Here is a 26,866-nt window from a genome sequence, read left to right on the forward strand (position 1 = left end):
GAGGTCGCCGCTGGCTCGGTGCCCTCCAGGCCTGTTGGAGGTGAGGGAGGTGGGGTGAAGTAGTGCTCGTCCCCCGCCCCCCGGCTCCTCCTTCCCCCCAGTCCTCCCCTCCCACCACCCTCCCCCCGAGCCAGTTTGTCCCTCCCCTCCCCTCCCCTCCTTCCCCCCCCCGCCTCCCCCTGCCGCTGCCGCTGCTTTGGCTGCTGCGTCATACGCCCCAGAGCCGCCGGGACGGAGGGGTTGGGCCTGGGGACCCCCCGGCCTCTGCCTGCACGCCCCCCGACGCCCAGACGTGCCCTCCCCGCGCGGGGGGTTCGCCTCGGTCTCCCACGTCTGCCTCTGCCCAGCTCCCGGCGTCCCCAGCTGTCACTGGTAAGGAGGCGGCGGGAGGCGCTCGTGGTGGGGGGGGGAGCAGGGAGCCGGGGGTCGGCGCGCAGGGCGCCAGCGGGAGAGCCTCGTCGCCCTGGCATCGGGTCCGCCTGGGCCGACTCAAGTCCCCTGTTAGACTCGCGGTCATGGGTAATAGAGACTGGGACTGGGACACGCCCCCCTCCCGGGGCACTCAGGGAAGTTATCTAACCCGAGGGCAGGGAGCCCCGAATTTGAGGGCGACCTGACATAACCTGACATCAGGATAATTGTTCTGAATGAGACACGCGGGCCCAGGGAGGCAGCTGTTTCTACTCTGGAAAACATCACTAGAAAAGCTCCCAAAATACATCTCTGGGTAACAGAGCACCCCAATTATGATACCTCTAAACAGCAGGAGAAGGTGACAGTAGAAACTGAGTGATAACCTTTGCTTCTGCAACCATTGTTTCTGCTAAAATCTGAAGGCCAGGATATAATATCCCAGGGGAGGTCTGGAAGCTGGGAAACTAGAGAACTAGGTTGGGGGTGGGGGGGCGTTAGGGAGAGGAGAGCCAGTCACCAGAGTTGGGAGAGCTGGAGTCAAGAAGCTTGGGAGGGGTGCTGATTGGTTTCCTATCCAGGTGTGTCAGGGATTTGGGGGGGGGCGGGGGGGGGCACAGCTGCTTCAGTCCTTGACAGAAAAATAGGCAAATAAGGAAGGTTTCTCGGCTTTCATAACTTTCTCCTCCCATTCCACTTCTGGCTAGGCCCCCCCAGGATGCAATGGCACAGCCTCCCCGGCTGAGCCGCTCTGGTGCCCCCCCACTTTGGGACCCAGCTCCCCCTGCTCCCACCTCAGGCCCCAGGCCTCGACTTTGGGAGGGTCAAGATGTGCTGGCCAGATGGACAGATGGACTGCTATACTTGGGGACCATCAAGAAGGTAAGACCTTTGACTTCTGACCTGTCACCTCTCCCCATTCCCCTTATCTAATTCTGATTCCCATTTCATCCTCTATGCTCACCCATTCCAGGTGGACAGTGCTCGGGAGGTGTGTCTGGTCCAGTTTGAGGATGATTCCCAGTTTCTGGTTCTATGGAAAGACATTAGCCCTGGTGAGATCCTAGAGGCCTGGGAGTGGCTTCCCATGGAAGATAGAAACCTGGCTTGGGGGAGAGAAGGGGGCCTAAGGACAGGTTCCCTGACACTGTGTTCCTTCATAGCTGCCCTCCCCGGGGAGGAATTCCTCTGCTGTGTCTGTCGCTCTGAGACTGTGGTCCCTGGGAACCGGCTGGTCAGCTGTGAGAAGTGTCGCCACGGTGAGAGGGCAGGACACCTGAGTGGTCCAGCTTGCCCTAGGTCTTCCGGGCGGTCTCTGACCCTTCCCACCAGCACTGGTCCTATGCCACCTGTTCTGGCCTCCGTCCCCAAGCCACTGCTCTGGCCAGTCTCCTTGAACCTGTAGTCTCACTCCCTTCCAACACAGGAAGAGGCATCCATGGAATGGGGCTATGTGAGCTTTGCAGGCAGAGGGTGGTTCAAATACTCCCTTTTCAAACCATACGACTTTGGGCAAGTCCCTAAACCTTTAGGAGCCTCAGTTCTCTCACCTGTAAAATAAGGGTAATTATTTTACCCCTCCCCCTCCCCAGGACCATGGTCAAGGATTAATGAGATAAGATTCTTCCTATCCCAATACCTAGCACACACAGGTTTGCAATGCAATAAATGCTCTACCATCGATAATATCATTCTTCAGCTTATCACCAGGACTGCCACGTTCCAAGGGCCCCAGCCCCAGGAGAGGGAGAGGGCACATCCTGGGTCTGCCGCCAGTGCATCTTTGCCATCGCCACCAAGGTAAAGGCACCTTCCTGTGGGAGCCTCCCACCCACAGCCTCTCCCAAGCCTTTCTCTCCCCACCCGTCTGAAGCAGCCTGCCGGTTCTATCTCTGCAGAGGGGGGGTGCACTGAAGAAGGGCCCCTATGCCCGAGCCATGCTGGGTATGAAGCTGTCTCTGCCATATGGACTGAAGGGGCTGGACTGGGATGCTGGACATCTGAGCAACCGGCAGCAGAGCTACTGTTACTGTGGTGGTCCTGGGGAGTGAGTAATGAGGGGGCGGGGTTAACGAATGAGTGACACAGTGTGGTGGTGGGGGAATCCCAGGGAATGAAGGAGAAAGAATAGTGAGGGGAGTGCTGAAGGGGGTGGGAGTAGGTGGTGAGCAGGGTTGGGCAGTTAAGGAGGGAGTGTCTAGAGGTCACCAGTCCTGTGTCCCCTTTAGGTGGAACCTGAAAATGCTGCAGTGCCAGAGCTGCTTGCAGTGGTTCCATGAGGCCTGCACCCAGTGTTTGAGCAAGCCTCTCCTCTATGGGGACAGGTGAGACCAGGGCACTCTCCAGGAGCCCAGGGGGCCCTCTTGTTCTCCCCACCCTCTCAGTTCCCCCACACCCGCCTGACCCAGATCCATTCTCTTCCCAACCTCTGGAGTGTTTCTCACTGATTCGCCCATCCTTGGATGCTTGTGAGTCCTTCATAGTATGGTATAGTTTTCCTATCTAAGGTACGTCCTCTCCTTGCTCACATCCAGGTTCTACGAGTTTGAATGCTGTGTGTGTCGGGGGGGCCCTGAGAAGGTCAGGAGGCTACAGCTTCGCTGGTGAGCTGGATTGGGCATGGCCTATGTAACTCCTCTCTCAACACCCTGCTTTTCACCCTACCTGCCCCAGCCTCACACTCGGGACTCCCCTGGCTTTTGTAATGCTTCCACAACCTTGACAACTCAGTGTTTCTCCAGGGTGGATGTGGCCCATCTTGTCCTCTATCACCTCAGCGTTTGCTGTAAGAAAAAATACTTTGATTTTGACCGTGAGATCCTCCCCTTCACCTCTGAGAATTGGGACAGTTTGCTCCTTGGGGAGGTAAGGAAGAGTGAAGGTTTGGGGGTTAGGGTGGAACAGGGAGATGTGAAAAAAAGGGAGAGGGAGGGATCAAGCTCCCTTGAGCCCATTTTCCCTCCCTTCCCCCAGCTCTCAGACACCCCCAAGGGAGAACGTTCTTCCAAGCTCCTGTCTGCACTCAACAGCCACAAGGACCGGTAAGTTGAGGAGAGGCTCAGAAAGAGCTGGAGGTGTGGAAATGGAAGCCTGGGAGGGCAGGCACTGCAACTCAGCTGGAAGGTCATCCCTGGGAAGGGCTGAGTAATGGCAGAAGAGTGATGGCAGCACTGACCCTGGATCATTTTTCTTCTCACCCCAGCTTCATTTCAGGGAGGGAGATTAAGAAGAGGAAATGCTTGTTTGGCCTCCATGCTCGCATCCCTCCTCCTGTGGAGCCCCCTACTGGAGATGGAGCTCCCACCAGGTCACTGGTCCAGGGGGGATGGGGAAATTCTCAGGGTATTAATCTGGGTATATGTATGGAGATGGGGAGGTCTTTGGGGGTGTCCGGGAGGGGGCTGGGGGGATAAGGAGGCCTCTTACAGCTTCCCTTCAGGGCAGGGCCCTGGGGGAGGGGTCTCACGTCCCCTGGGGAAGCGCCGGAGGTCGGAGCCAGAGCCCCTGAGGAGGCAGAAGGGGAAGATGGAGGAGCTGGGGCCATCCTCAGCAGTGCGCAATCAGCCAGAGCCCCAGGAGCAGAGGGAGCGGGCTCGTCTGCAGAGGGCACTGCAGGTACAGGGACGGGGAACCCCATGGGCAAATGGTGGCATGGGAAGGAACCAAGGATTCTCTCTCAGTCCCTTCCTCATTCTTCTAGGCCTCAGTGTCTCCGCCACCCCCCAGCCCTAACCAGAGTTACCAGGGCAGCAGCGGCTACAACTTCCGGCCCACAGACGCCCGCTGCCTGCCCAGGTCAGTGCTCCTCCACCCTCCAGCCGATGTTCCCTTAGAACCTCTCCGCCAACTGTACTTCCTCTGGATTTTCCCTCCTCCCCTTGGCTACCCACTGCCTGTCCCAGAGACTTGTAGAACCAGTGTCTGGTCCCCAGTGTCCTGGGGATGGGGTTCCTTGGGGGCAGTGTTTGAGCTCTGCCCCTCTCCTCTCCCCAACCCCAGCAGTCCCATCCGGATGTTTGCTTCCTTCCACCCCTCTGCCAGCACCGCAGGGACCTCTGGGGATGGTGAACCCCCAGACAGGTGAGATTCTACCCCTTTACCTGTGACACCCCTCTTCGCCTCTGTTCTTAAGATCCTCAGTCTCCAGCCATTTCTTCATTCCTCTGATCCACATGTGGCCTCCATTTCTCGTCAGTCCTTACTGTGTCTCGACTCACAACTGCCTTTCCTCCCTAGGTCACCCCTGGAACTTCATATTGGTTTCCCCACAGACATCCCTAAAAGCGCCCCCCACTCGATGACTGCCTCATCTTCCTCAGTCCCAGCCCCCTCCCCGGGTCTTCCCAGACGCTCAGCACCCTCTTCTTCCCTGTGCCGTAGTTTATCTCCTGGGACTGGGGGAGGAGTCCGAGGTGGGGTTGGCTACCTGTCCCGAGGGGACCCTGTCAGGGTCCTTGCTCGGAGAGTTCGGCCTGATGGCTCTGTGCAGTACCTGGTAGAGTGGGGAGGTGGGGGCATCTTCTGAGCAGCCTGCCTCTACCCACCTCCCCATTCACACACACCGGCACTTTCATACCCTAACCTCTGACCTCACCTACAGCTGGGATGTACCTGGGGAGGTAGGGGGTAGTTCTCCCTACTGCCCAGGGGGAATCCAGGTTGGGGGGGAGGGGAAGAGGCTCTCTCTTCTCTTCTCCCTTGATTCCCGACCCTTCCATCCCTCTTCCCATTTCCTTTGATGTTATTTTGTTACAGCTTTTAAAATATTTTTAAAAATTATTTAACCCCTGGGGATGGAGACTGAGGAGGGGAGGGATGTTAAGGATCCCAGGCTCTGTATGACTGAAATAAAGATAAACAAATCTAGCAACTCTTGAGTCTTTCTGAAAGATGAGAGCAAAGGCACTAGATGCACTGACTTTCCCACCCAAATTCACATACATGACAAGAAAAGGAAAAAGCCAGAAAGAACCAAAGATAGGATTTATTAAGGGCCCACTCGTCACCTGGAAGTCAGAGAGCACTGAGGTCTGTGAGGGAACATGGCAGGAACAGGGCCAGCTCATCACGGTAGGACTGTGCTGGAGTCAGAGCCTGACTCTGTAACCTGGCGCACCCAGTGCAGGTACGGGGAGTTTCCCTGCTCCACAGGCAACGCAATCACCTCAGCCACTTCATAAGGGTGCACAGAGCTTTGAAAAAGATGGGGGTGGGGGGGTCACTCAAAGATTTACCCAAAGGAGCCCAGCCCCTCAGACTGCCCAGCAAGTCCCACCCCACAGTACCCACCCTCACCCCACCCATCTCAAAGTTCTCACCGAACAAAATCTGTCAAAGCTGGAACCAAAGAACTTTGTGTTTTAATCATCTAAGGGACGAAGAAAGACATGGCTGAATCAAGGGGTGGGGTTGATTTCAGGACCTCAGATGAGGGACAGGGGTCCGAGAGCTCAGGGAATTGAGGTTTTGTGGGGTGGGGGAAATGTTTCTCACCATCAGCACCTCACTGTCTTCCTCAATCTTTCCTTTCCACTCATAGCTGAAAAAGGCAAAGAGAGTGTTGTGGGAGCAAAAGTTTTCCCCAAGAGAAAAGACTGCCAGCCAACCCCTAGGTAGTGTAACCCCCCAATCCTATGACTCACATGGATGTAATCTGAGGGATGAGGTTGACACAGGCTGCCAAGCGCTTCTCCACCACAGCCCTGAAGGTAAAGAGATAACCCCACTCAGAGCACCCCATGACCCGGATTTTTGCACTGCCAGCCCAGAGGCAGGTTTCCAAGCGGGAGCAGGGAGGAAGCAGCGGGAAGGCACTCTTCTTCCCCACCCCCAACTCCCTTCCTGATCACCCTCTCCACACTGCGGTCCCCACCTGGCGATCTCCTTGGCGACCTTCTCGTTGGGGCAGGTGACAAAGGCTGCAGAGACCGAACCAGGTACATAGTCAGAGCCCGAGGCCGGAGAAGGCCGGAACGGGGGGCTTCCTGAAGCCATGGACAGCAGGGCTCGGGGTAGCAACTGAAGGCGGGAGGCCAGAGGCAGCAGCGCCGGCATCCAAAGAAGCGACAGGAGCAGAGCGGCCTGGTAGCAGGAGGTGAATTCGGTGTCTCCCCACAAAATATCCAGGAAACTGCACCCACCCCAGGAACTCTTCGCTTGCACAGACACTAAGGCTCTGCCCTCCCTTTTCTGCACCCCGAAGGAAAAGGTCCCTGAAGCTGGGAGATAAACCTGAAAAATCAAGGCAAAGGCTCTGTTTTCACTCTCTCCTCAGGGGCCAACCTCTGAGATTTTGGGTGCGGGTGATGGTCGAGGCTTCGAGGACCGGAAGGGGCGGGGCCGGTCACTCACCCCTCCGCCGAGCAGGATTGCGGTAGCCCGCACCCCACTCATGCAGCCTATGTTGGTAGAAGAGGGTTGAATATCAAAGGCCACACGTAACGCCGAGAAAGGACCCCAAGCCCAGGAAGAGCGACCTCTTACCTGGGTGGCAGCAACGTGATAAGAAAACAGCGCACACCACGTGAGAGTAGACGCTGGACCACCCGAGTCTCCAGAACCAGCCAATGCGGCCCTCACGTAGCCCGATTCGCCCCGCCTCCTGGTGAGGGAGGGGCGAAACGGGAGCTGACCAATCCACAGCCAGATCTTCAGCGGTATACGGCAAGGGCACGCCCGTTTCCGTGTAAACCGGAAACCGCCAATTGCTAGCCCAAGAGAGTCGCTGCTCCGTTCCACTGTCACGTGAGGGGGCCGGTCCCTTGGGCAGCGGTACCTCAATGAGTGACGCGAAGAAGCCAATCGCAGGCCCGCCCCGCAGGCCACGTGATGAGAGACCTGGCGCTAGGAAAGTGGTGCTGGAGACACCGCTGACTGGATGCGTCAGGTTGTGGAGTGAGGAATCATCTTTAGACCCCAGAGAGTGCCTACCGTGTTTCCCCGAAAATAAGACCTAGCCGGACAGTTAGCTCTAATGCGTCTTTTGGAGCAAAAATTAATATAAAACCCGGTCTTATTTTACTATAAGACTGGGTATAATATAATACCGGGTCTTATATTAATTTTTGCTCCAAAAGACGCATTAGAGCTGATTGTCCCGCTGGGTCTTATTTTCAGGGAAACACGGTAGTAATAGCTCCTACAGCGTTCCCAAGGCCTGGAGGAGTAGGAGGGTCTGAGAAGATTGAACCTCGGGGTGAAGAGAGCGCCCCCTGCCCTTTTGGTTAGGACTGACATGCCTGGGTTTGGGAATGAATAATGATAATCTGAGGGGAAGCCAGCTGTCCCTAGGTAGGGGGGCGTGATTAGGCAGGCCCCATCGTGGCAAGACGACGGCTTGGTGAGGACAGAGTGAGACCCTGTGAATGGGATAGAGGATGATGAAAAGGGGCCTGAGGGCGTCTCAGCCTTCTTAGCTGGAGACAGGCTAGTGAATCGGGGGAAGAGGAAAGATGAGAGCTGTAGGTTGGGATATGGAGAGGACACCAGGAAGTAGTGATGGTCCTTTTGTCCCTTACCCCCCTTCTATTTCACTCTCCAGGACTGGTCTACCTGTCAGCCTCGGGTTCCCTTCACTTAACCCATCCCCCTAGGAGCCAGGACCTGTCCTACATAACCTCCCTTGGGCCCAAGCACATCCAGTGACCCAAAAATGGAGAGAGGGGCCAGAGAGAGGAGAAAGAGGTAGGAGGAAGCAGCAGAGAAAAAGGCTCTTGCCACTCCCCGTACCCAGTATTTCCCCTCCCAAGGTCTGGGGTCTCTGGTCAGCTGGGTGGGTGTGACTGGGCATTTCCCAGGCTGATGTCAGAGTCCTCTCATACCTACCTCTCTGGGATTGGGGTCTACCTGAGATCTCTGTCTTTGGGTTGGATTTTGTCTCTGAGCGAGATCGCTGTAAGATCTTTCAATGTTTACATTGGGATCTTTCTTAGGACTCGGTTTTCTTTAGGATTTTGTTTTGGGGTTTCTGTTTCTGGGTCTGTGGTCACTCTCCAAGGTCTTTCGAACTTTTCTTTATGAGTTTGGGGGTGCTGAGTTCTCCATCTCTGGACTAGTTGAGTTCTCTCTCTATCTCTTACCCTTCCCCTTCCCCCCTTTCTCCCCACCACCTCCAAGGTCTGGAGTTTTTGTCTCTGAGTTATCAGTCTCTGAGTGGGCAGTTTCCTTTCTCTGAGATCTAAATCTGGGGTCTCTGATATCTCTCTGAGTTCTCTAATTCTAGGTCTGGGTTCTTTCTGAATCTGGGTCTCATCTTTTTCTTTGAGTCTAGGCCTCAGGCCCTGGTCCCTGAAATCACCATCTGAGTCTAGAGCCTAAGATTTCTGTGGTTATGGAGAACCTTTTTGAGGCTGGAAACTCAGATTTTGACCTTTGACCTCTCAGGTGGGGGGGGGGTGTCTTTATTTTCCCCCCTGAGATTGAGGTCTATTTTCCTCTAGATTTTGGATTTGTGCCTCGGATTACCCCCCCCCCCCGCCCCGAGGGGAGGGCGACAAGATACCTTTCTCTGTGGGTCTGGGGTCTGCATCTTTAGAACTTCCCTTTCTCTGGTGTTTTTGAGTCAGGGGTCTCTATCTCTCTGGTTCGCACTGAGTAGGGGTGGGGGCTGCAGAGTCTCTCCTCCTCCTCCTGCTCTCTCCTCTCTCGCTCACTCCCCCGCCCCTCTCTCTCTCTCTCTCTCTCTCTCTCTCTCTCTCTCTCTCCCTCCCGGCTGCCGCCGCTGCCGTTGGTTCCTATTCTCCTCCTCCTCCTCCTCTCTCCTCCTCTCTGCTCCTCTCTGCTCCTCTCTCCTCCTCTCTTCTCCTCCTCCTCCACCTCCTCCTCCTTCTCCCCCTCTCTCTCCCCCTCTTTCTCTCTTCTCTTTCTCCCCCGTCCCCCCGCCCCCTCCCCCCCAGGCCTGATGAGCAGGTCTCGCGCGTCCATCCATCGGGGGAGCATCCCCGCGATGTCCTATGCCCCCTTCAGAGGTACGGTGGTGAGGGAAGGGGGAGGGCCAGTTGGGGGGGCAAAGGGGGGAGGGGCAGGGCGGAGGAGGGGGCAGAGCCGGGGCCAGGAGGGAGAGAGGAGGGCTGGGAAGACAGGGATGGGAGCAACGGGGAAGGAGGGATTGGAGGCTGGAGGATAGGGGTAGATAGGGACCGGAGGGGACAGGAAACTGGCCTTGAAGGGGGCTGAGGTGAAAATGATGAAGGGGAAAGAGATCGCCAGAAAGGGTGGGAAAATAGGATAGGGTTGGGGGGAAGAGCTGCAGAAATAATTTGGAGGTGGGAGCTTAGAGATGAGGAAAATATCAAGGAAACAGAAGGACAGAGTCAGGAGAGGGGCTAGGAAGGAGAAAGGAAAACGGGTGAAAAGAGAAGCAGTAGAATATTGTGGGGGGGCTTAGAGAATGGTAGGGGGTAGAAAAAGAGGAGGATGGAGGGAGAGAAGAAGGGGCCAGATGGAGAGAGAGGGAGGCAGTAGGGGGGGAGGGTCCAGATGGAGGGAAGAGAGGAGAGGGAATGGGTTGGGGGAGGAGAGACCAGGGCAGGGGGAGGGCCAAATATGTGTGTGTTTGGTGGTGGGGGGGACAATATAAGTAAGATTGAGCGATGGGAGTAGGGAGGCCGGTTAGACTGCCCCAGACTCTGACCCTCATGAAGGCCCTAGACCAGTGTAATGTAACCCCTGGGGTCTTACTTGCTCCATTCACTTCACCACTTTTACCCCCTCCCCCACCTCCAATCCTTATTTCCATTCCCCCTCCCTCCTCTGATGTCCATCACCTATATCTTTCCCCCCATATGGTGTCCGTTCCTTATATGAGTCCCCCTTCTGTCCTTCCCCTATATCAGTCCCTTCTCTGGTGTCCATTCTCTCATTCCCTCTCTTCTACCTGGGAGCTCCTACATCTCTGCCTCCTCTTCACCCCCTCCTTCTTGAGCCCCTGTCCTAATCCTCCTATTAGCTCCACCTCGTTTCCTCTGCTCCATGTGCAGTGGGGCCCTTCTGATACTTGTCCCTAGGGATTTACCATCATTTCTGCCTCCTCTTCTAGATCCATCCCTTCCATCCCTGTTATCTGTCCCCCAGCCCACCCTCTATTCCCGACCCCTTTCCCCTTCTTGTCGCCACAAACCTGTTCATACCCAATTTCCCCTAATGCCCCAGCTTTTATCACCCATTCCTCTTTTCTTGTCTCTTCTACTTTCTGGGGTGTTGAACATTTGGGGTGCAAAGACACAGGTTTTGGTGGGTGGATGAGAGCCTACAAGAAATCCGCATCTGAGCCCTGTGGGATTTCTCATCCTAGTACCTCTTGCCCCTTTCTCAGCTGTGTTCCTCTATCTCTTGCATCTGCCTCCAGAATTTTCCTTACTTTAAGTCCAGACAGTGTGTATGTGTGTGTCCAGAGTTGCTCCTAAGCTAAGTTCTTGTGTGCTTCCCTGCTCCCAGGAAGGTGTCCCCTGAAGTCTAACCTGCCTCCCAGTGGCTGCAGCCTGAAGCAGTCCCTCCCCTAATGATGCTGTGTCAGCAGATTTCTCCTCTGGGGGTCCTCAGAGTCTGAGCGCCTGGGCAAGTTGCCTGCAGTGGCTGCACGCTCAGAGCCTTGATGATTTCTGTATCTAGACGGTATTCGTTAGAGTCTCCGAAATGGCATTGAGATAGTGAGACTTTCAAAACATTGGGGTTTCTAGATGTCTGTATTCTGGGAATTCATCTCTGACTCTGATCTGCAGGTTGGGTACATTTGAAGCACATGTTTGTAGACAGAAAAGGGCTAGAGTTTTCAAAACTCTCCTATGCAGGGCATTCAGTTGGAAAGAAGCTCAAAGACCAGTTCTTTTGTTGCATTATACCCATGGTTAATTATTCTGTAAAGATGACAGAATTTGATGTTTCTTGCTCTAAACTCTCACACTCTGATACCTTAAGCCTATTTTCTATCACCGATTTGATTTCTCTCTCACTTCCATAGGGTCTGTCCCCGTGTCCCTGTGACGGTTTGTGGCATTGGGGTTTAAAGGAGAGGAAGTTTGCAGGGATGGGGTCGCGGGAAGAACAGCAAAGTGGGGAAGGGTGACCCTGGGGGCATTTCTGAGCATGGGCAACACTTGGCCTACTGTTCTTTTCTAGAAGTTTTGTCCCCATGCCCAGCTTTAATCTTTGGAGGCTCCCTCTATGTCACAGGCCTGGATCTTCCATTCTTCCCATTCCTCTTCCTTCCTCAAACTCCTCACTGTGCCTTGGGAAGGTTCCTAACCCATGGAGACTCGGTGGGGCAGGTGCAGTATTGAATCTTTGATCTCTGAGCATGGAGTGGGGGAAGAGATCTGTTCAGTCTCTATTCATTCAAACAAGGGCATCTTTCCTACCTCCTTACTCCCAGTCCCCCCACTGCCAAATGCTGACAAGACCCATCCTCCCCCTACCACCAGAAGAACCAGAACTTTCCCCAAAGGATGAGCAGGGTTGGGCTAGGAGAGGAGGGAGCAAAAAAGAGAGGTGGGAGGGGAGGCCCGCTCATGTCTATGGCTCTGAATAGATGAGCTCCCTCATCCGTCTCTTTTCCAGATGTTTGGCTCTCAGAATCCCATGACCCAAATGTTTGTACACCCGCAATCCATCCTTCTTTCCCACAGGTGTGTGGCTTTCCGCTTATTCCCTTGCAGGTGGATCGTGCCACCTTCCAAGTTCTTGTCTTCTGCAGTTATTTGGATGCCCTCGTCTTCCCAGACACCTGCCACCAACCCCTCTGTGTGCTTTTCTTCTGCCAGTTTTTGCTGCCCTCACCTTTTTATTTTTTTGAAATGGATGGAGAGCTTCCACCTTTCTCTGCCTCCAAACTTGTATGCTCTCTGTCATGATATAATTCTCCTCCTGTGCCACCCCTCCATATTTCTTCTCCCAAGTCCACAGAGCCCTCTGTGATGCGATTCCCCTCCCCTCTTTTCCCCCAGATATAGAGGCTTATCTTTGTTCCTTTAAAGTCACCAGGAGCCTCACCCCCAATTTGATCTCCTCAAGGCATGTGGGGTCCCCTTTTTCTGCTTTGTGGATTCTCTTCATACCATTTTAGGCCTCTGTCTCCTAAATGCATACAGCCTCCCTTACCGTTTTTGTGTGTCTCTGTCTCCCAGATGTACGGGGACCCCCTATGCACCGAACCCAATACGTTCATTCCCCATATGATCGTCCTGGTTGGAACCCCCGGTTCTGCATCATCTCGGGGAACCAGCTTCTCATGCTGGATGAGGATGAGGTGAGCAGGGAAGATTGGAAGAGGACCACTGGGTAGGGTGGGAGAATGTGGAGAGAAATATGGGGAGAATTCTCATTAGTGAAGGAACAGGAAACACCAAGAAGGCTGACAAAGAAGCTCTATTTGCAAGTAGTGGGAGGAGGGTGGCCATTGAGATTTGGGCTGGGATGTGAAAAGGGGCCAGCATTCTCTCAGGGGGTCTTTGAGGGCCATGTGCAGTGCTGGGGAGATGTGGTTCTGAAGATTGGGGAGTGCCTCTTGTTTCCACTTGCCTGTATTGTGGGATAGGCTAGGAGGGGAAAAATAAACTGAAGGGTGAAGAAGTGGGGATTGTTTTGGAGGGATCACCTCCAAAGCCATCCTCAGGAACCCTCTCCTCTTCCCCCACTGAGCAAGACCCATCACTTACTACTCCCAGTCCTTTCTCCATCACGGGACAGAGTCCAGGGACTGGGACTCAGAGAAAAGGCAGGAAAGAGTGGGGTCTTTGGGAAACTGGGAGGGGGCTGGAGGATCCTGGGAGAGATGACAGAGGTCGGTGGGTCTTGGCGGGAAGAGCCCTGAAGACTGGCAATGTACCTGAGATCAGGTGTGGAGAGACACAGAGAGGGCTTTCACCAGGGACATCAGGAACAAATACAAGAGATGCCCCGGGAGGAGATGCCGGAGGTGAGGGGAACTGGGAGTGCGCCAAGTTGTTTGAAGGAGTAAGAAGAGTGAGATGGGGCAGGGACTAGCCAGCATGAAAGACGGGAAATGAACAGAAGCGTCTTGTGGGAGGTGGTAGTCATGCAGGGTGATTAGAGAGCCAGGGGAGTGTGGCTTGACAGTTGGGAGATGGGTCACCAGTGGAGGCTCCATCAGAAGAAATAGGGGGTGAAAATATGAAGGGTGGATGCCCAGAGGTGTGGTTCAGGGAGTGGGGGTGATTTGGGGGACCAACTTTAGAGGGTGATAGGGTAGTTAGGAGACCAGAGAGGTGATGAGAGATATACCCCGAAAGCTGTTGGGGAGGTTGTAGTGAGACAGGCCTAGAATTGGAGTTGAGATTAACCAGGGTTTTGAGGGACCTGGTTGGCAAGGAGAGACGGCTGGGTAGAGAGCTTCCAGGCCACGCAGTAAAGTTGAGGTCTCCAGGGAGGACCTGGTGACTTTAAAGGGAGAGGTGCTTTGTGTAGTCCAAGTTTTAGGCGTTGGGGGGCATTTGAGTGACTTACTAGTGGTCAGCAGTCTTGACCAAAGGTTTGGGGTCTGTAGGATGAATTGGGGAAACCGGAACCAATACAAGTGGGGACTGGGGACTGTTGTGAGGATGAAGGGATGGGGTAGGGAAGGAATGGCAGAGGTGAGGACAGGTCACGGGGACTGGTCGCCAACAAGCTAAGGGGCAACAGCAGTGGCCAGAGTGGAGCAGGAAGGAGAGAGGGGGTGGGAGGGAACTGGGAAAATGAGCAGTGTGTAGGCCACGCGCTGGCGATGGCGGGGTGGAGATAGTTCCTGTAGGCTGGAGGAGAGGGGGAGGTTGGAAAGGAGGCGGCAGGGAGTAGTTGGGATGAGGCTCAGGGAGCAGCAGAAGGAAAGTGAGAGAGGTTGGGGCGGGGGGAAGCAATGGAAGGAGACGAAAGGTGGGGGGAGGTGACCAGGCCCTCTGGGGGGTGGGGAGGTTGGGTCCCAGTCTGGCCGCAAGCCCGGCGTGGGTGGGAGACAAGCTGTGGAGCCTGATTATAAATGCAGCTTCTGCTACCCCCGTGACAGGCACGGAGGGAGGGAAAGGGGTGAGGGAGGTGGGAGGCTGGGAGGCAAGCAGGGAGAATGGGGGAACTGAAGGTCAAGGAGAAAGTGGATGCAGGGAGTAGCCAACTCCTGAGGGGTTGCAGTTAGAGATGACGAGGGTTTGGGAGAATTCCCCGGAGGGTGTTTCAAAAGAAATGGAGGGAAAAGAGAGGCGGGTGGGACGGGAAGGAACGAGGGAGAGAGACTTGGCGAGAGAAGGGAACGAGAGACCGATTCACCCAGAGACACTTAAAAAGTGTCGAGGGGGGAGGAAAGCGTGGAGGGGCAGCGGCAGAGGGTGGGCTGGCGGTGGAACGGAAAGTTTCGCCTGCCTGGTCGGGGAGAAAAGAGGAGGGACGGCCGGGGCGGGTGCGCTCTGACACACCCCCGCACCCCCTAGATACACCCCCTGCTGATCCGGGACCGGAGGAGCGAGTCCAGCCGCAACAAACTGCTGAGACGCACAGTCTCCGTGCCGGTGGAGGGGCGGCCCCACGGCGAGCATGGTACGGCGGCCGACAGGCACTGGTGCCTCGGACAGTCGCGGGGAGAGGGCTGAAGGTGGAGCGGGCTGCTGGGGCGGGGCACGGCGGGGGCTGGGGAGCTGTCCGCGGCTGGGAGGAGGCGGAGACAAAGTCTTGCGTGCTGCGAGTGGGAGCCCGGGAGGAGGAGGCACCCTCCTCTGGGATCTGGAGCGGGACCGGGGCTGGGGGTGACAGCCCTTGCTCTGTTGCGCTCCCTTTTTCCTCTCCAGCAGCGAAGTTTCACTGTTTTCCTGGTGCGAGTAAAAATAGTCTCCTTAGATCTGTAGCTTCCTGTCCGAGTGTTCCTGCCCCTGCCCCTCCCAGCCCTTGGGCTGGGATCTTGGAGAGAACGACCTAGTTCCTGCCCTGCCCCCAGACCTCTGCCCACCTCCTCACTCCTGATTCTTCCTCCAGACCTTCTGGCCTGTGGGCCCGCCCCTCTTTTCTTGCCCCTTTTCCCTCTCATCAACTGTTTCTATTTTCCGCAATTCTCTCACCCCCTTTTATTTCCTCCCGATTTCTCTTATTTCTCTACCCCTCTTGATGCCTCTGTCTCTCCCCTCTGCTCCCGGGGGAAACTCCATGAGATCCCCACCTCAGCTACTTTCTGTCTGTCTGTAGAGCTATGGGCTCAGTCTGTCTCTCCAACTCTCTCCCTCTCTCCATCTGTTTCTTCCCCTCCCTCCCAGTTTCTGCCCCCCTCCACCCCCCTCTTTAGTCATTTAAAAAAAGATTTTTGTCTTCCTGAGAAGTTCGCTTAAAAGGTTTCCATGGGAACAGTGAGGGGAGATGAAGGCAGAGAACAGAGATTTGCAGCCAAGGTGTAGAGAGAGGCCCTCAGCCCCCGGAAACCCCCTCGTCACTGCCCTCTACCACCGCATTCCCCTTCCAGGATCAGGCATCCAGGTCCTGCATCCCCCCTCAGCCCCTGGTGACCCCTTTCTTCCACCAGCTCCCCTCCCCTCAGGGATCCAGGCTTCCAGTTTTTCTTCCTTAGAGAGAGCCAGTGGCCTGTCTCTATCCCTCGGCTCCCTTCAGCCCTCTTCTGATAGGCCCAGGCCTCACTGCCTTTGGGGGCCTGCTCTGAGACCCTGGGTGGGTGGGTGGTCAGGGATGTGTGTCATTGTCATGGAAACCTCTGACCATGGTGGTGTGTGGGTAGCACATCTCTGAGGCAAAGCCAGGTGGTGGTGGTGGTGCTGGTGGTGTGTGTACAGAGAATGTGTATGATGTCTGTCACATCTGTGCGTGTGTGTGAGTCATGTCCATGTCTAGGAAAGGTTTGTGTGTTTGTGTGCACACGTTCATACCTGTGTCCAGGCCAGAATGGTCACATGCTCATGGAGCGTGTTTCTGGTATGTCCGGCAGTTGGTGTCTCTGTCCACATGTTCCCCATCTTTCTCTTTACCTTGAGTCCTCAGGGTCTGGCATCTCCGGTGTGGGTCTCCTGTGTTTTGGGTGGGGGCACCCATGTGTGTTTGGAGTTGTGGAGGTTGTTAGTTGGGGGTTCAATAGAGGTTGGGAGGGGGTCCAAGGTATATATATTTGGGAGGAGGGTTTAGTGGAAGAGTTGATAGTTGGTGAACGTATGGGGTTTTCAGGGGCATAAATGTGTAAAGGGCATGGAAGATGTGCTGGAAACATGGGGTCTTGGGGGCCTGGGTCCACGAAGGTGTGGGCTGAGGCTTTGGATGCTCGAGCCCAGAAGAGGTCGCCGGACCTTTGAGGGGCATTGGAATCCAGGGCTCCTCCTCTGCTGGGTGGAGCCGCCGCCCCTCATTCCCTCCGTGGTTTTGTTGTTGGGGGTCCTGTTCGGGAGGGGATGGTGGGAGGCCCGGTTGGTTTGGGGGGTCCCCTCGCCCCCCTCCCCCGTCTCTCTCGCGCTGTCTCCGGGCGACGGGGCTCGTGACAGAGGCGGCCACGGCAGCAGCGGTCGCCTAGCAACGGCGGCGGGGCCCGGGCAACGGCGGCAGCGGCGGGAGCGGCGGCGGAGGGAGCCGTTCCCGCGGCCGTCACCGCGCGGCCGTCCGGGCCGTCCTGGGCCCCGCCGCCGCCCCCACCGCGCCGGGCGGCGCGAGCCGGGCCGCGCCGCCCCCTCTCTCGCCGCACCCCGCCCTTCCCCCCGCGCAGGGGCGGGGCCCCTCCCCCACCGGGGACACCCCAGACCCCCCGGGGGGCGGTACGAGGTAAGGGCGGGGCCTCGTGGACGAGGAGAGCGCGTGGGGGGCGCGTGGGGGCGGGGGCGCGCGTGTGCGTGGGTGCAAGGAGGGGGTGGGGAAGCCGCGGCGGCGGTGGCGGCGGCGGCGGCGGCGGCGGCGGCGGTGGCAGCAGCTGCTCCCTCCGCATGTTCTCGCTGCATCTTCCGAGTGGGGGGAGTTATGGTAACTAGAGAGGGGGCAGCGGAGGTCGGGGGTGGAGGTCGGGTAGGGGCCTCGTGGGGCCAGGGTCTCAAACGCGCGGGGGCGGCCGGCTTGGGGTGGTCTTGGAGCCCCCTCGATAGAGGCGGCAGCCCGTGTGTCCGCATGTGTGTCCCCTCCATGCTGATGTCCCCTGTGTGTCAGTGCCATGTACACATGGGGCCCCGGTTCCTCTTGCACACATGTGCAGCCAGCCCTGTCTCATCCTGCCTCTGCACGGTTCCTGCTTAGGAGGCTGCTGGGCCAGCCACTGGCTTGGGGGGCAGCCCAGGGCCACACTAGTACAGGTCACCTCTGACCCTGAACATGCATGTCCCTGGCTGGGGCTCACCTCCAGCAGTCTCCTGCGTGTGGGGGTATGTATCGCTGCATGAGCAGGATTTTCCGTGTCCCTGGTGGCAGGTGTGTGTCTTTGCATGTGTGTTCCATCATTGATCTTGGTATCTGTGTCAGCCCCAGCATGGGTGTCCAGGGTGTGTCTGGTTGTGGGTGGTGTGCAAGTGGGGGCAGGGAGTAATGTGTGTGTGTGTGTGTGTGCCTTGAAATCCTACTGTATATGAAACACCTTTGGGCTAGGCATGTGTGAGCCCCAGCTCTGGCAGGGAGTGGGGACCAAAAAGCTGAAAAGAGAGAATGGGGTAAAGAGGAAAAGTGGGGGGGAAGTGGGAAGAGGAGGAATGAGAGAGGCTTGGAGAGGAGAGAAGAGAGAGCCAGGGAGAAAGAGTAACTGGAGATTTGGAAACCAGATTTAGAAGAGAGAAGAGAGGATAAGAGTTTAGGATGGGTAACGGGGTGGAGATGGTGGAGAAGGGGCCTGGGAGCTGAGATGGAGGGGATCAGGCCTTTAAGGAAGTGGGAAGATGGGGTTCATGTAGGCCATGGAGGATCAGGGGAGGCCACTAAATGTAGAGGCTGGCTCACAGTGAGGCCTGTCACAGCAGGGACTGTCATTAGAGGTTTCTGTCTCCAACATAGAGTTTTGCCCCCCATTTCTTTGCTCTCTGTCCAACTCTGTACCTCATCCTGCTCTGACAGCCTCTCTCCTTTGGCTCCCGGTGAGAGCTGCCAGCTGGGTGTGATAAGAAAGAAAGGCCAAAGGGAAGGTTCGGGATGCAGGGGATTGCAGGGTAGGGGGAGATTCTGTGGTGATGGCAAGATTAGAGAGGCTGAAGAGGTGGCAGTTCAAGCTCTTTCTGTGTGTGTGTGTGTGTGTGAGCAACTGTGTGTGTACACAGGGTGTGTACATGTGTGGGTGTGTGCACAATGCCTGTGTTACGGGTGTGTGTAGGTGGCTGTTATGTGTGTGCATGCGTGTATACATTGTGCAAGGATGGGACATGGAGACCCAGGATCACAGTGTATGCGGATCAGGTTTGCTGTGTGTGTGTGTGCGTGTGTGCGTGTGTACACGGGTATGTGCTGTGTTTTCTGTACATGTCACTGCATGTGACACTAATAACAGGATGTCCTGGGCTACTGTCACTCTGCCCCCTTTTCCTCTGTGTTTCTGCTATTCTTGTCCTTGCGGCAGTGAATCTTTGTAAGCATATGTGTGTGTGGCCTCCGTGTACCTGTGACTTATGTGTGAGTTCATGGATCTTAGTTCCTGGGAATATGTGTAGGGTTAGATTACTTCCAAGAACCAAGCAAACCAATTAGCAAATGTGTTCTCCTGTTAATTCTTTAGTTCCAAAGCAAATTTTAGTGGATTTAAAGTTAGACTTTGTTGTATGCCTTTATTGGAGGAGCTTGCTCTGAAAACAATGGCTGAGCTAGGTTGCCATCCCGGAGAAAGTCAGACTAGGAAAAAGATATCCTGAGCCCTTCAATGCATTGTTGAGTGTGTAACAGATGGATAATGAACACACTTGCTCCTTGTCTTTCCTTTATGGTGGTAGCAGTCACAAGGCCTGTGTTGGAGTCAGGGAAGGGCTGAGGGAGAATAAGGGTTGTTCTGAAGCAGAGTGGATGGAGTTGCACTTTTCATGTGAATGGAGGGGGTTGTGCTTGTGGGATGTGGGGATAGCCTGATGCGGTCGGGACCATGGTGAACTCAGCCTGTATCCTAGAGGTAAAACCGGCTTCCCTTTGTGGGGCCGTGTGTGTCTCAGGGTGAAACGTCCACAGCTGTAATGTGCTGCCCACATGATGGCCTGAGGGACTCGGGCCACATAGCCATACCAGCAGCTCCCATGTGAGCGTCTGGGTCCAAGTATGTCCTCCCCTGCTGTAGCGCTCACATATGTCTTAGCACGTGTCCGTGGGGTATGTGGGCCTCAGGGTCTCAGACTGTGGCCTAGGGTCCCCCGTGCTCAGCTCACTGTTGTCTGTATGCCTGCTAAGCACCTAGGTCCTGATTTGGTTTTGCGTCGTGGTTCTCACACATGTACCCCCACAACTCAGTGTATGTTTCTGTGGTCTACACATGTATTCCCGAGGGACTGACAAGGGCTCCTCTGTCATGAGATCGTGTTTTGTGTGCAGACCTCCTAACACTTGGGTTTGAGAGGCAAGGGGAACCTGGGGACTGATTCTAGGGCAGTTTGCCATTCTGGAAGCAGACTGAAAATGTAGCTATGGCCCTCCCTTGTTCTGGAACCTAGAGGGTTAACAGGCAGCTCTTCCGGTCCATCCCCCTCCAGCCTGTAGCTTCTTGTTGCCGTGGAGATGGTAGCCCCGCCCCTGATGCAGCACCTGCCCCCCCATTGGCTGCAGTGGTGACTGTGGGGCTGAGGGGGGAGCCCAGGCCTGGGCAGCCATTCTGGAGCTGGAGCCGGAGCTTGGCATCCCCCACTTTCATTCTCCTCTAGCCCCTTGGCCCCTCTAAATTCCCTGGCAGCAGAGCCTTAGCTTCTCTCTTCAGAGCTGCCATCCCTCTAGACTCTTGGCAGTCCAAGCTCATCCGCATTCACCTGCCCTCCTCCTTTTCTCCCTGCCCTCACTTGGGAGTCCCCCACTCCCCACTCCCCTGCATTCTTCTCTTTTCCCCTACCCTTCTGAGTTCCTGCCACTGCAGTGCACGTGGACCCGGCCCCTTCTCCCCTCCTCCCTGCCTGCCCCTTCCTTGAATTTTCTGTCCCCAGGCTTCTTCCTCTGCCGTTCCTCACAGGTCCCTTCCAAGACTTCCCCCTCCAGTACAGGGAGGGGGTCATGGGAAGCAAGCCTGGCCCTCCAGACAGACGGGGGTTCCAGGAGTGTGGAGGCAGGTGGAAGATGTGTCCAGTGGCGGGAAGGGGAAAGCTTGCCTACAGCCAGTGACCTTAACCCGACTTCCCCCTCCAGTTAGCCTCTGCCTGGGTGGGGTGGGGGGACACCAAGGACCTATCTTCTGTGGATCCGTGTCATTATTACTGGGGTTTTAGTGACCCTCTCAGCCATGCCCCTCTGCTGACTGCCAGCCCCAGTCATGGGCCTAAGGCCTCCCACCCCGTCCCCTTCGGGGGGCTCCGGCTCGGGTTCCTTGCCCCCTCCTTCCTGCCGCCAGCCTCTCAGCCGCCGCTGCTCTTCCTGCTGCTTTCCGGGGGGTAGGTGAGGCTGGAGTGAGGGGCAGAGGGAGGAGGGCCAGTGTGCCGGGGCCAGGGGTAGAAACGTCGGCTGACAGCGACCCCCTCTGAAACTTCCCTTCTGGCCCTTTCCTTCCCTCCAGAATACCACTTGGGTCGCTCACGGAGGAAGAGCGTCCCAGGGGGGAAGCAGTACAGCATGGAGGCCGCCCCCGCTGCGCCCTTCAGGCCCTCGGTGAGTGAGTGAAGGTGCCTGCCAGATGTGGCTCAGCCTGGTCCCTCCCCTCCAGGCCCAGCTGGAGCCCCAGGAGTCTGAGAAAGGGGACAGGAGCGGGAGGAAGAGAGAGAGAGAGAGGGAATATGAGTCTCCCCACCTCTTTGGTTCCCCCCTTCTTGGCTGTGCCCCCTGATTCTCAGACCAACCCTCCCACCTCCTCCAAGCTGGTGTGTGTATGTGTGTGTTTGTGTATGCACTAGCCACCATGGGAGCAAAGGAAGGCAAACTGGTAGCAGAGCTCTTATCCCCCTTTCCTCGCCTCTAGAGACTTCCCTTTTCCCCCACCCTACCTTCAGCCTGGGACTCTACCAGCTGAGGGACTCTACCCTGCCCCAACCCACCCCTATTCCCATTTCCTGCCCCCCAGCAAGGCTTCCTGAGCCGGAGGCTAAAAAGCTCTATCAAACGCACGAAGTCACAACCCAAACTTGACCGGACCAGCAGCTTTCGCCAGATCCTGCCTCGCTTCCGAAGTGCTGACCATGACCGGTACAGGGCACAGGGCGGGAGCGGGAGGGTGCTCTACAGTGAGATTGGAGGGTGGGGGTTGTCTGAGTGCAGAGGGTGAAGGCCTCAGGGTGGCTGCAGGATATTATGGGGTACGGGACCGGGAGAGGACCAACAGAGAGGCGGGAAAGGGAATGAAGGTGAAGCCAAGGAAGGAGGACTCTTGTGGCCAGCACAAGGGTGGGCTCCAGCCCAGGGCTGAAGCAGCTGTACAGAGGGTCAGGGAAGGAGTGGTGGAGCCGTTCAGGAACCCAGGGAAGCAGGGGAGCCCGTGGGAGAGGAGCGGTGTGCTATAGGTAAGAGGATAGCAGGGAAGGGCAGCAGTTCGCAGTGGGGCTGGGCTGACAGATGCTAATGGCTGAGGGAAGGGACAGCCGAGAGCCCGACAGAGCAGGGGGAGGCTGGCACAGGTGTACAGGCGGACAGGCTGGGGAGAGGAGGCCATAGGGTTAATCCAGGGACTGAAGCGTGAGGAAGAAATCCTCAGAGGAGTCCAGAGGGCACTGTCTCTGAGGTCGGGCTTGGGGGGCCTCTGATGTCTGCTTCTGTTGTCTGCTTCTTGGGGTCCCTCTCTGGGTTTCCCCCTGCACCCAATCACTCCCCAGGAAAATCTTGTCCTTCCTTTCCCTCATGTCTGGCCACCCCCGGGATTGGGCAGGTAGGGAGGTTGGGATAGGTGAGTCACACCTTCCCCTGCCCTCCTCTCATGTCACCAGAGCTGGATTTGGGGCTGGTGGGGGGTGAGGGCACGGTATTCCTGGCCGCGGGGGCGGGTGGGGGGCCGGGGGGAGCGTGGCGCTGACGGCAATGGAGCCCGAGATGACGGGGCTGCTATAAATAGCTTCATGGAGGCTCCCACACCCGAGCTCCCCTCCCGCTCTCCGACTGCTCTACTCTTCATCCCCAGCCGGCTCCACACTGCTCCCTGTCCTGCTCCTCATGGCCCCCATCCTCCAGTTCCCCCACCCCCTTTTTCTTCTGCTCTCCCAGTGATAGCCCCATTTCTTCCCCTTACCCCCATCTCTATTCCATGTCCATCTCTCCAGTTACCCCCTCATCTCCCGTCCTGTGTTTTCTGCATGTAACTCTGTCTCCCCTTTCCTCCTCCTCGCCCTAGCTCCTCTGCTTCCCCCGTTCCCCTTTTGTTTCTTCATTCTCATTTGTCTGCTTTTTCTAGTCATTTCCCCATCACTCTTAGTTTCCCTGGACTGCTGTAACCACACACCCAGATTCTGCTAAAACTTGTCTTCTTACCTCATTCATTCATTCATTCTTTGAATCATTAAATGTTTTGTAAGCACTAGCTGTGTGCCAGGCCCAGACGAACATCTTTGCACTTGTGGTTCTTTACTTCTATTTTATTGAGGCTCTGGGTTTTGGGGGTCACATAGAAGTGTCCCAGGCCCCTCCTCCCCCCATTCTCTTTGTTTCTCTGCCGTGGTCATTTCTGGGTTGAGATGTTCCCAGGTGTCCCCAGACCTTGCAACCCCTGAGGTGTGAACCGAGGGGAAGGGGTTTCTTAGAGGGTTCTGGTTTTCACGTCCCTCATGTGCTTCCCCAGGGACAGGCTGCTTTCTTTCTGTCTGTGTCTGTGACCATATAGGAGGGGGTTCAGGGAGGCCTTTCCCCAAGTCCCCATCCTAGAGCCAGACTGACGATGCAGGCCCCGGTGTGTGAGATGAGTGGGGGCACAGGTCGTCTCTCCTGAACCTGCCACCCCCCAGGGCCCGGCTGATGCAGAGCTTTAAGGAGTCACACTCTCACGAGTCCTTGCTGAGTCCCAGCAGCGCGGCCGAGGCCTTGGAGCTCAACTTGGATGAAGATTCCATTATCAAGCCAGTACACAGCTCCATCCTGGGCCAGGAGTTCTGTTTTGAGGTACAGGGTGTAGTGTGCTGGGGAGGGGTGCTGGAGGGTGAGGGCAGAGAGGCACTGAGAAAGTGGCGCAGGTGGGGATGTCCCGCGGGGGATAGGAGAAGGGAGGAAGGCCTTGGCGGTGGAGTCTGCAGTCCTTGGGTGTCACCTTCCCTCTGCAGCCCCATCTCAACTCCACACCCCTATCTAGGTAACAACGTCATCAGGAACAAAATGCTTTGCCTGTCGTTCTGCGGCCGAAAGGGACAAATGGATCGAGAATCTACAGCGGGCAGTAAAACCCAACAAGGTATCAGGAATGTAAGGGATAAGGCAAAGGTCAGGCCCCGGGGAATCTGGGAACTGAGGGGGAAGGCGAGCTGGCAGAGGGGAGGCTTGGGAGAGGAGGGGCCAAGGTAGAGGGACCTGGATGAACACGAGGTGACCCCCATTTCTCTGAGTCCGCCATTTCTTTTCCCTTTCTTTCTACCTCATGATCTGTTTCCTTATCGTAGAAATCATAGACTCATAGAACCGAAGGGGCTCTGGAATTCCTCCAGTCCATCTTCCCCGCAGGCAGAAATGCCCCACTAGTACTCTGACAGGTGTCGCCCAGCCCTGCTTGCAGCGTTTCTGTAGGTCACATGCGACTATCAGTTAGCCAAGTCTCTGGACCTCGGTCTGCCCTCTGGGATTGAAGCTGGAATACATGATCCCTAAGGTCCTTTTGGCTCCGAAATTGTGTCTGTTTTTCCCCAGACTTCTGTTTTCCAGGAGAAATGCTCCCAGTTCCATCAGTTATATCCCATTTTCCAATGAGCTCACAGTCCTGGTGGCCCCTTCGGGGGGAACCCTTGTTTCTCAATGTCCTCCTTAAAGAACTAGATCCAAGATGCTGGATGCGATCTAACCCGTGCAGTCCAAACACCATGCTCCTTTCACGGTGCAACATCACAGCCTCCCCACGAGCTGGTGGTCACTCGTGTCCCCCCAGGCTGTTTTCACACTGACTGTATATATAGCCTCTCCCATGTACGCCCTGTATTTATGCAATTCTTTAATTTTTTAAAAATTAACTCCTGAGTGTTTTTGAAGGACTCCTCAGTTCTCCCCTTTAACTTCCACCTTAATATTTTTTGTTTATTATTCTAGTTTTTAAAATCTTTCCCAGTACTGATTCCATTGTCTGATGTATGAGCCAAACCCATCTGTATTAGTTTCTTAGGGCTGCTGTAACAAATTACCACAAACTGGGCTGCTTAGAACAATAGAACTTTATTCTCTCCCAGTTCAGGAGACTAAAAATCCAAAATCAAGGTGTTGGCAGGGCCTTGCTCCCTCTGAAGCTGTAGGAAGAATCCTTCCTTGCCCCGTTCTAGCTGCGGGTGGTTGCTGGCAGTCTTTGGCATTCCTTGGCTTGAGCTGCATCTGTCCAGTTTCTGCCACCGTCTTCACACGGCCACCTTCCCTCAGTGTGTCTCTGGTCTCCAAATCTCCCTCTCCAGTCGTGGGATATACGGCCCCCTCTAATCCTATATCACCGCTTCTCAATATGATTATAGCTGCAAGGACCCCATTTCCAAATCAGGTCACATTCACAGGTTCCGAGCAGACGTGAATTTCTCAGTTTTATGACTGCTGTCTCACAGACTCTGTCTCACTGTCTCACTGATCTCCTCCCTTGGTGTCTCTGTCCCTTCCCCTATATCTGCTGTGCCCACTGCACCCTGCCAGGACAACAGCCGCCGGGTGGACAACGTGTTGAAGCTGTGGATCATAGAGGCCCGGGAGCTGCCCCCCAAGAAGCGCTACTACTGTGAGCTCTGCCTGGACGACATGCTGTATGCACGCACCACCTCCAAGCCCCGCTCGGCCTCAGGGGACACCGTCTTCTGGGGCGAGCACTTTGAGTTTAACAACCTGCCGGCTGTCCGTGCCCTGCGGCTGCATCTGTACCGTGACTCAGACAAAAAGCGCAAGAAGGACAAGGCGGGCTATGTGGGCCTGGTGACTGTGCCCGTGGCCACCTTGGCTGGGCGCCACTTCACAGAGCAGTGGTACCCCGTAACCCTGCCGACAGGCAGTGGGGGTTCGGGGGGCATGGGGGGCTCCGGAGGGGGAGGGGGTTCTGGGGGCGGCTCAGGAGGGAAGGGCAAAGGCGGCTGCCCGGCCGTACGGCTGAAAGCACGTTACCAGACAATGAGCATCCTGCCCATGGAGCTGTATAAAGAGTTTGCAGAGTATGTCACCAACCATTATCGGATGCTGTGTGCAGTGCTAGAGCCCGCCCTGAATGTCAAGGGCAAGGAGGAGGTTGCCAGTGCATTGGTTCACATCCTGCAGAGTACAGGCAAGGCCAAGGTGAGTGCCACGCCTTCAGGAAGAGGTGACCGGGGAGTGGGCACTGCTTCAGGGGAGTGGGCAGTGCAGAGAGGGCACTTCTGTCTTCATGAGCTTGGATTGTACAGAGGCTGACCCTTGGCTTTTCCCGGCCCCAGGACTTCCTTTCAGACATGGCCATGTCTGAGGTGGACCGGTTCATGGAACGGGAGCATCTGATATTCCGCGAGAACACGCTCGCCACTAAAGCCATAGAAGAGTACATGAGACTGATTGGTCAGAAATACCTCAAGGATGCCATTGGTATGGCCCAACCCCCCGTCTCTTCATCCCAAACCTACCACATCCATCCCAGCCCCAAACCTGGCTACTCCAGACCCAAGTCTACCCTTCCTCAGGCTTCATGCTTCCAAGGCCAGAGTGTTTGGACGCCAGCCTATGAGATACCCCAACCCCGCAGCCCCATCCCTGCCCTTGGAGAGCGTGACCACCCCCACTGTGCTTCCCCCCAGGGGAATTCATCCGTGCTCTGTATGAGTCGGAGGAGAACTGCGAGGTGGACCCCATCAAGTGCACGGCATCCAGTCTGGCCGAGCACCAGGCCAACCTGCGGATGTGCTGTGAGTTGGCCCTGTGCAAGGTGGTCAACTCCCATTGGTGAGACTGGGAACGCTGGGTTGGGGGGCCGGGGTCGGGGGAGTCGTGTGTTCATCTGTTCATCCATCTGTCCATCCTCAAAGAGGACTGAGGACCAGTTATGGGCGAAGTGTTGTGCTGGGTGCCGTCTAAGCGGGCAGAGGAGTGAGGCGTGGCCCCTGCCCTCAGAGGGCCTCCACCAGCATGAGGAGGAACAAATTAGATACAAAAAAGCCACAGAATAGTTGTAGGACGTGTTAAGTGCCAAGTGAGGGTCTTCCCATGTAACATGAGGTCAGAGAAAGCAGAGCTTTGATTGAGATAAAGCAGGGAAGGCTTCGTAGAGGAGGTGCCCCTGGGCTGGCCTTTGAAAACTGGGTCA

The 26,866-nt window shown here is 56.1% G+C and overlaps 3 protein-coding genes across 23 annotated transcripts in view; 2 read left to right on the plus strand and 1 right to left on the minus strand.

The window, feature by feature from the left end:
• The first annotated feature begins 193 nt into the window (after positions 1-193).
• On the plus strand, positions 194-5,281 carry PHF1 (PHD finger protein 1). Of its 2 annotated transcripts, none has more exons than XM_074332786.1 (15): positions 194-372; positions 1,119-1,293; positions 1,385-1,466; positions 1,575-1,670; positions 2,111-2,211; positions 2,310-2,458; positions 2,640-2,735; positions 2,946-3,014; positions 3,153-3,276; positions 3,385-3,452; positions 3,614-3,718; positions 3,840-4,026; positions 4,112-4,206; positions 4,411-4,491; positions 4,648-5,281. In XM_074332786.1, the coding sequence occupies exons 2-15, from the start codon at positions 1,135-1,137 to the stop codon at positions 4,934-4,936; spliced, it is 1,701 nt and encodes a 566-aa protein (XP_074188887.1). In that variant the 5' UTR covers positions 194-372; positions 1,119-1,134; the 3' UTR covers positions 4,937-5,281. The 2 variants fall into 2 exon arrangements, with proteins under 2 accessions (XP_074188887.1, XP_074188888.1); XM_074332787.1 differs by having other exon boundaries at positions 197-372; positions 4,414-4,491; positions 4,648-5,085.
• Positions 5,282-5,379: 98 nt separating this feature from the next.
• Positions 5,380-7,023, minus strand: CUTA (cutA divalent cation tolerance homolog). 4 transcript variants are annotated; one of them, XM_019738837.2, is made up of 7 exons: positions 6,895-7,019; positions 6,763-6,809; positions 6,284-6,492; positions 6,054-6,113; positions 5,905-5,950; positions 5,730-5,779; positions 5,380-5,603 (listed from the first exon to the last, which is right to left on the minus strand). In XM_019738837.2, the coding sequence occupies exons 2-7, from the start codon at positions 6,802-6,804 to the stop codon at positions 5,477-5,479; spliced, it is 534 nt and encodes a 177-aa protein (XP_019594396.1). In that variant the 5' UTR covers positions 6,805-6,809; positions 6,895-7,019; the 3' UTR covers positions 5,380-5,476. The 4 variants fall into 4 exon arrangements, with proteins under 4 accessions (XP_019594396.1, XP_019594394.2, XP_074188889.1 ...); XM_019738835.2 differs by having other exon boundaries at positions 6,694-6,809; XM_074332788.1 differs by having other exon boundaries at positions 6,643-6,809; positions 6,895-7,014.
• Positions 7,024-9,221: 2,198 nt separating this feature from the next.
• Positions 9,222-26,866, plus strand: part of SYNGAP1 (synaptic Ras GTPase activating protein 1) — a 30,930-nt gene continuing 13,285 nt past the window's right edge. For 13 of the 17 annotated variants that reach the window (XR_012496531.1, XR_012496532.1, XR_012496535.1 and 10 more), the window contains exons 1-10: positions 9,222-9,377; positions 12,531-12,652; positions 14,826-14,931; positions 21,014-21,105; positions 21,515-21,636; positions 23,379-23,532; positions 23,720-23,818; positions 25,243-25,869; positions 26,007-26,151; positions 26,361-26,505. Coding sequence is in view for 12 of the 17 variants with exons in the window: in XM_074332789.1 (XP_074188890.1) it covers positions 9,311-9,377; positions 12,531-12,652; positions 14,826-14,931; positions 21,014-21,105; positions 21,515-21,636; positions 23,379-23,532; positions 23,720-23,818; positions 25,243-25,869; positions 26,007-26,151; positions 26,361-26,505 (1,679 nt within the window). In the remaining 5 variants the exon portion in view is untranslated. Of the gene's footprint in view, positions 9,378-12,530; positions 12,653-14,825; positions 14,932-16,972; positions 17,137-17,230; positions 17,332-18,084; positions 20,892-21,013; positions 21,106-21,514; positions 21,637-23,378; positions 23,533-23,719; positions 23,819-25,242; positions 25,870-26,006; positions 26,152-26,360; positions 26,506-26,866 lie in introns of those variants that run through there. The other 4 variants (XM_074332799.1, XM_074332802.1, XM_074332801.1 and 1 more) reach the window with 4 other exon arrangements.

Source organism: Rhinolophus sinicus, linkage group LG05 (genome assembly GCF_036562045.2).
Source record: "Rhinolophus sinicus isolate RSC01 linkage group LG05, ASM3656204v1, whole genome shotgun sequence".
Lineage (NCBI taxonomy): Eukaryota > Metazoa > Chordata > Mammalia > Chiroptera > Rhinolophidae > Rhinolophus > Rhinolophus sinicus.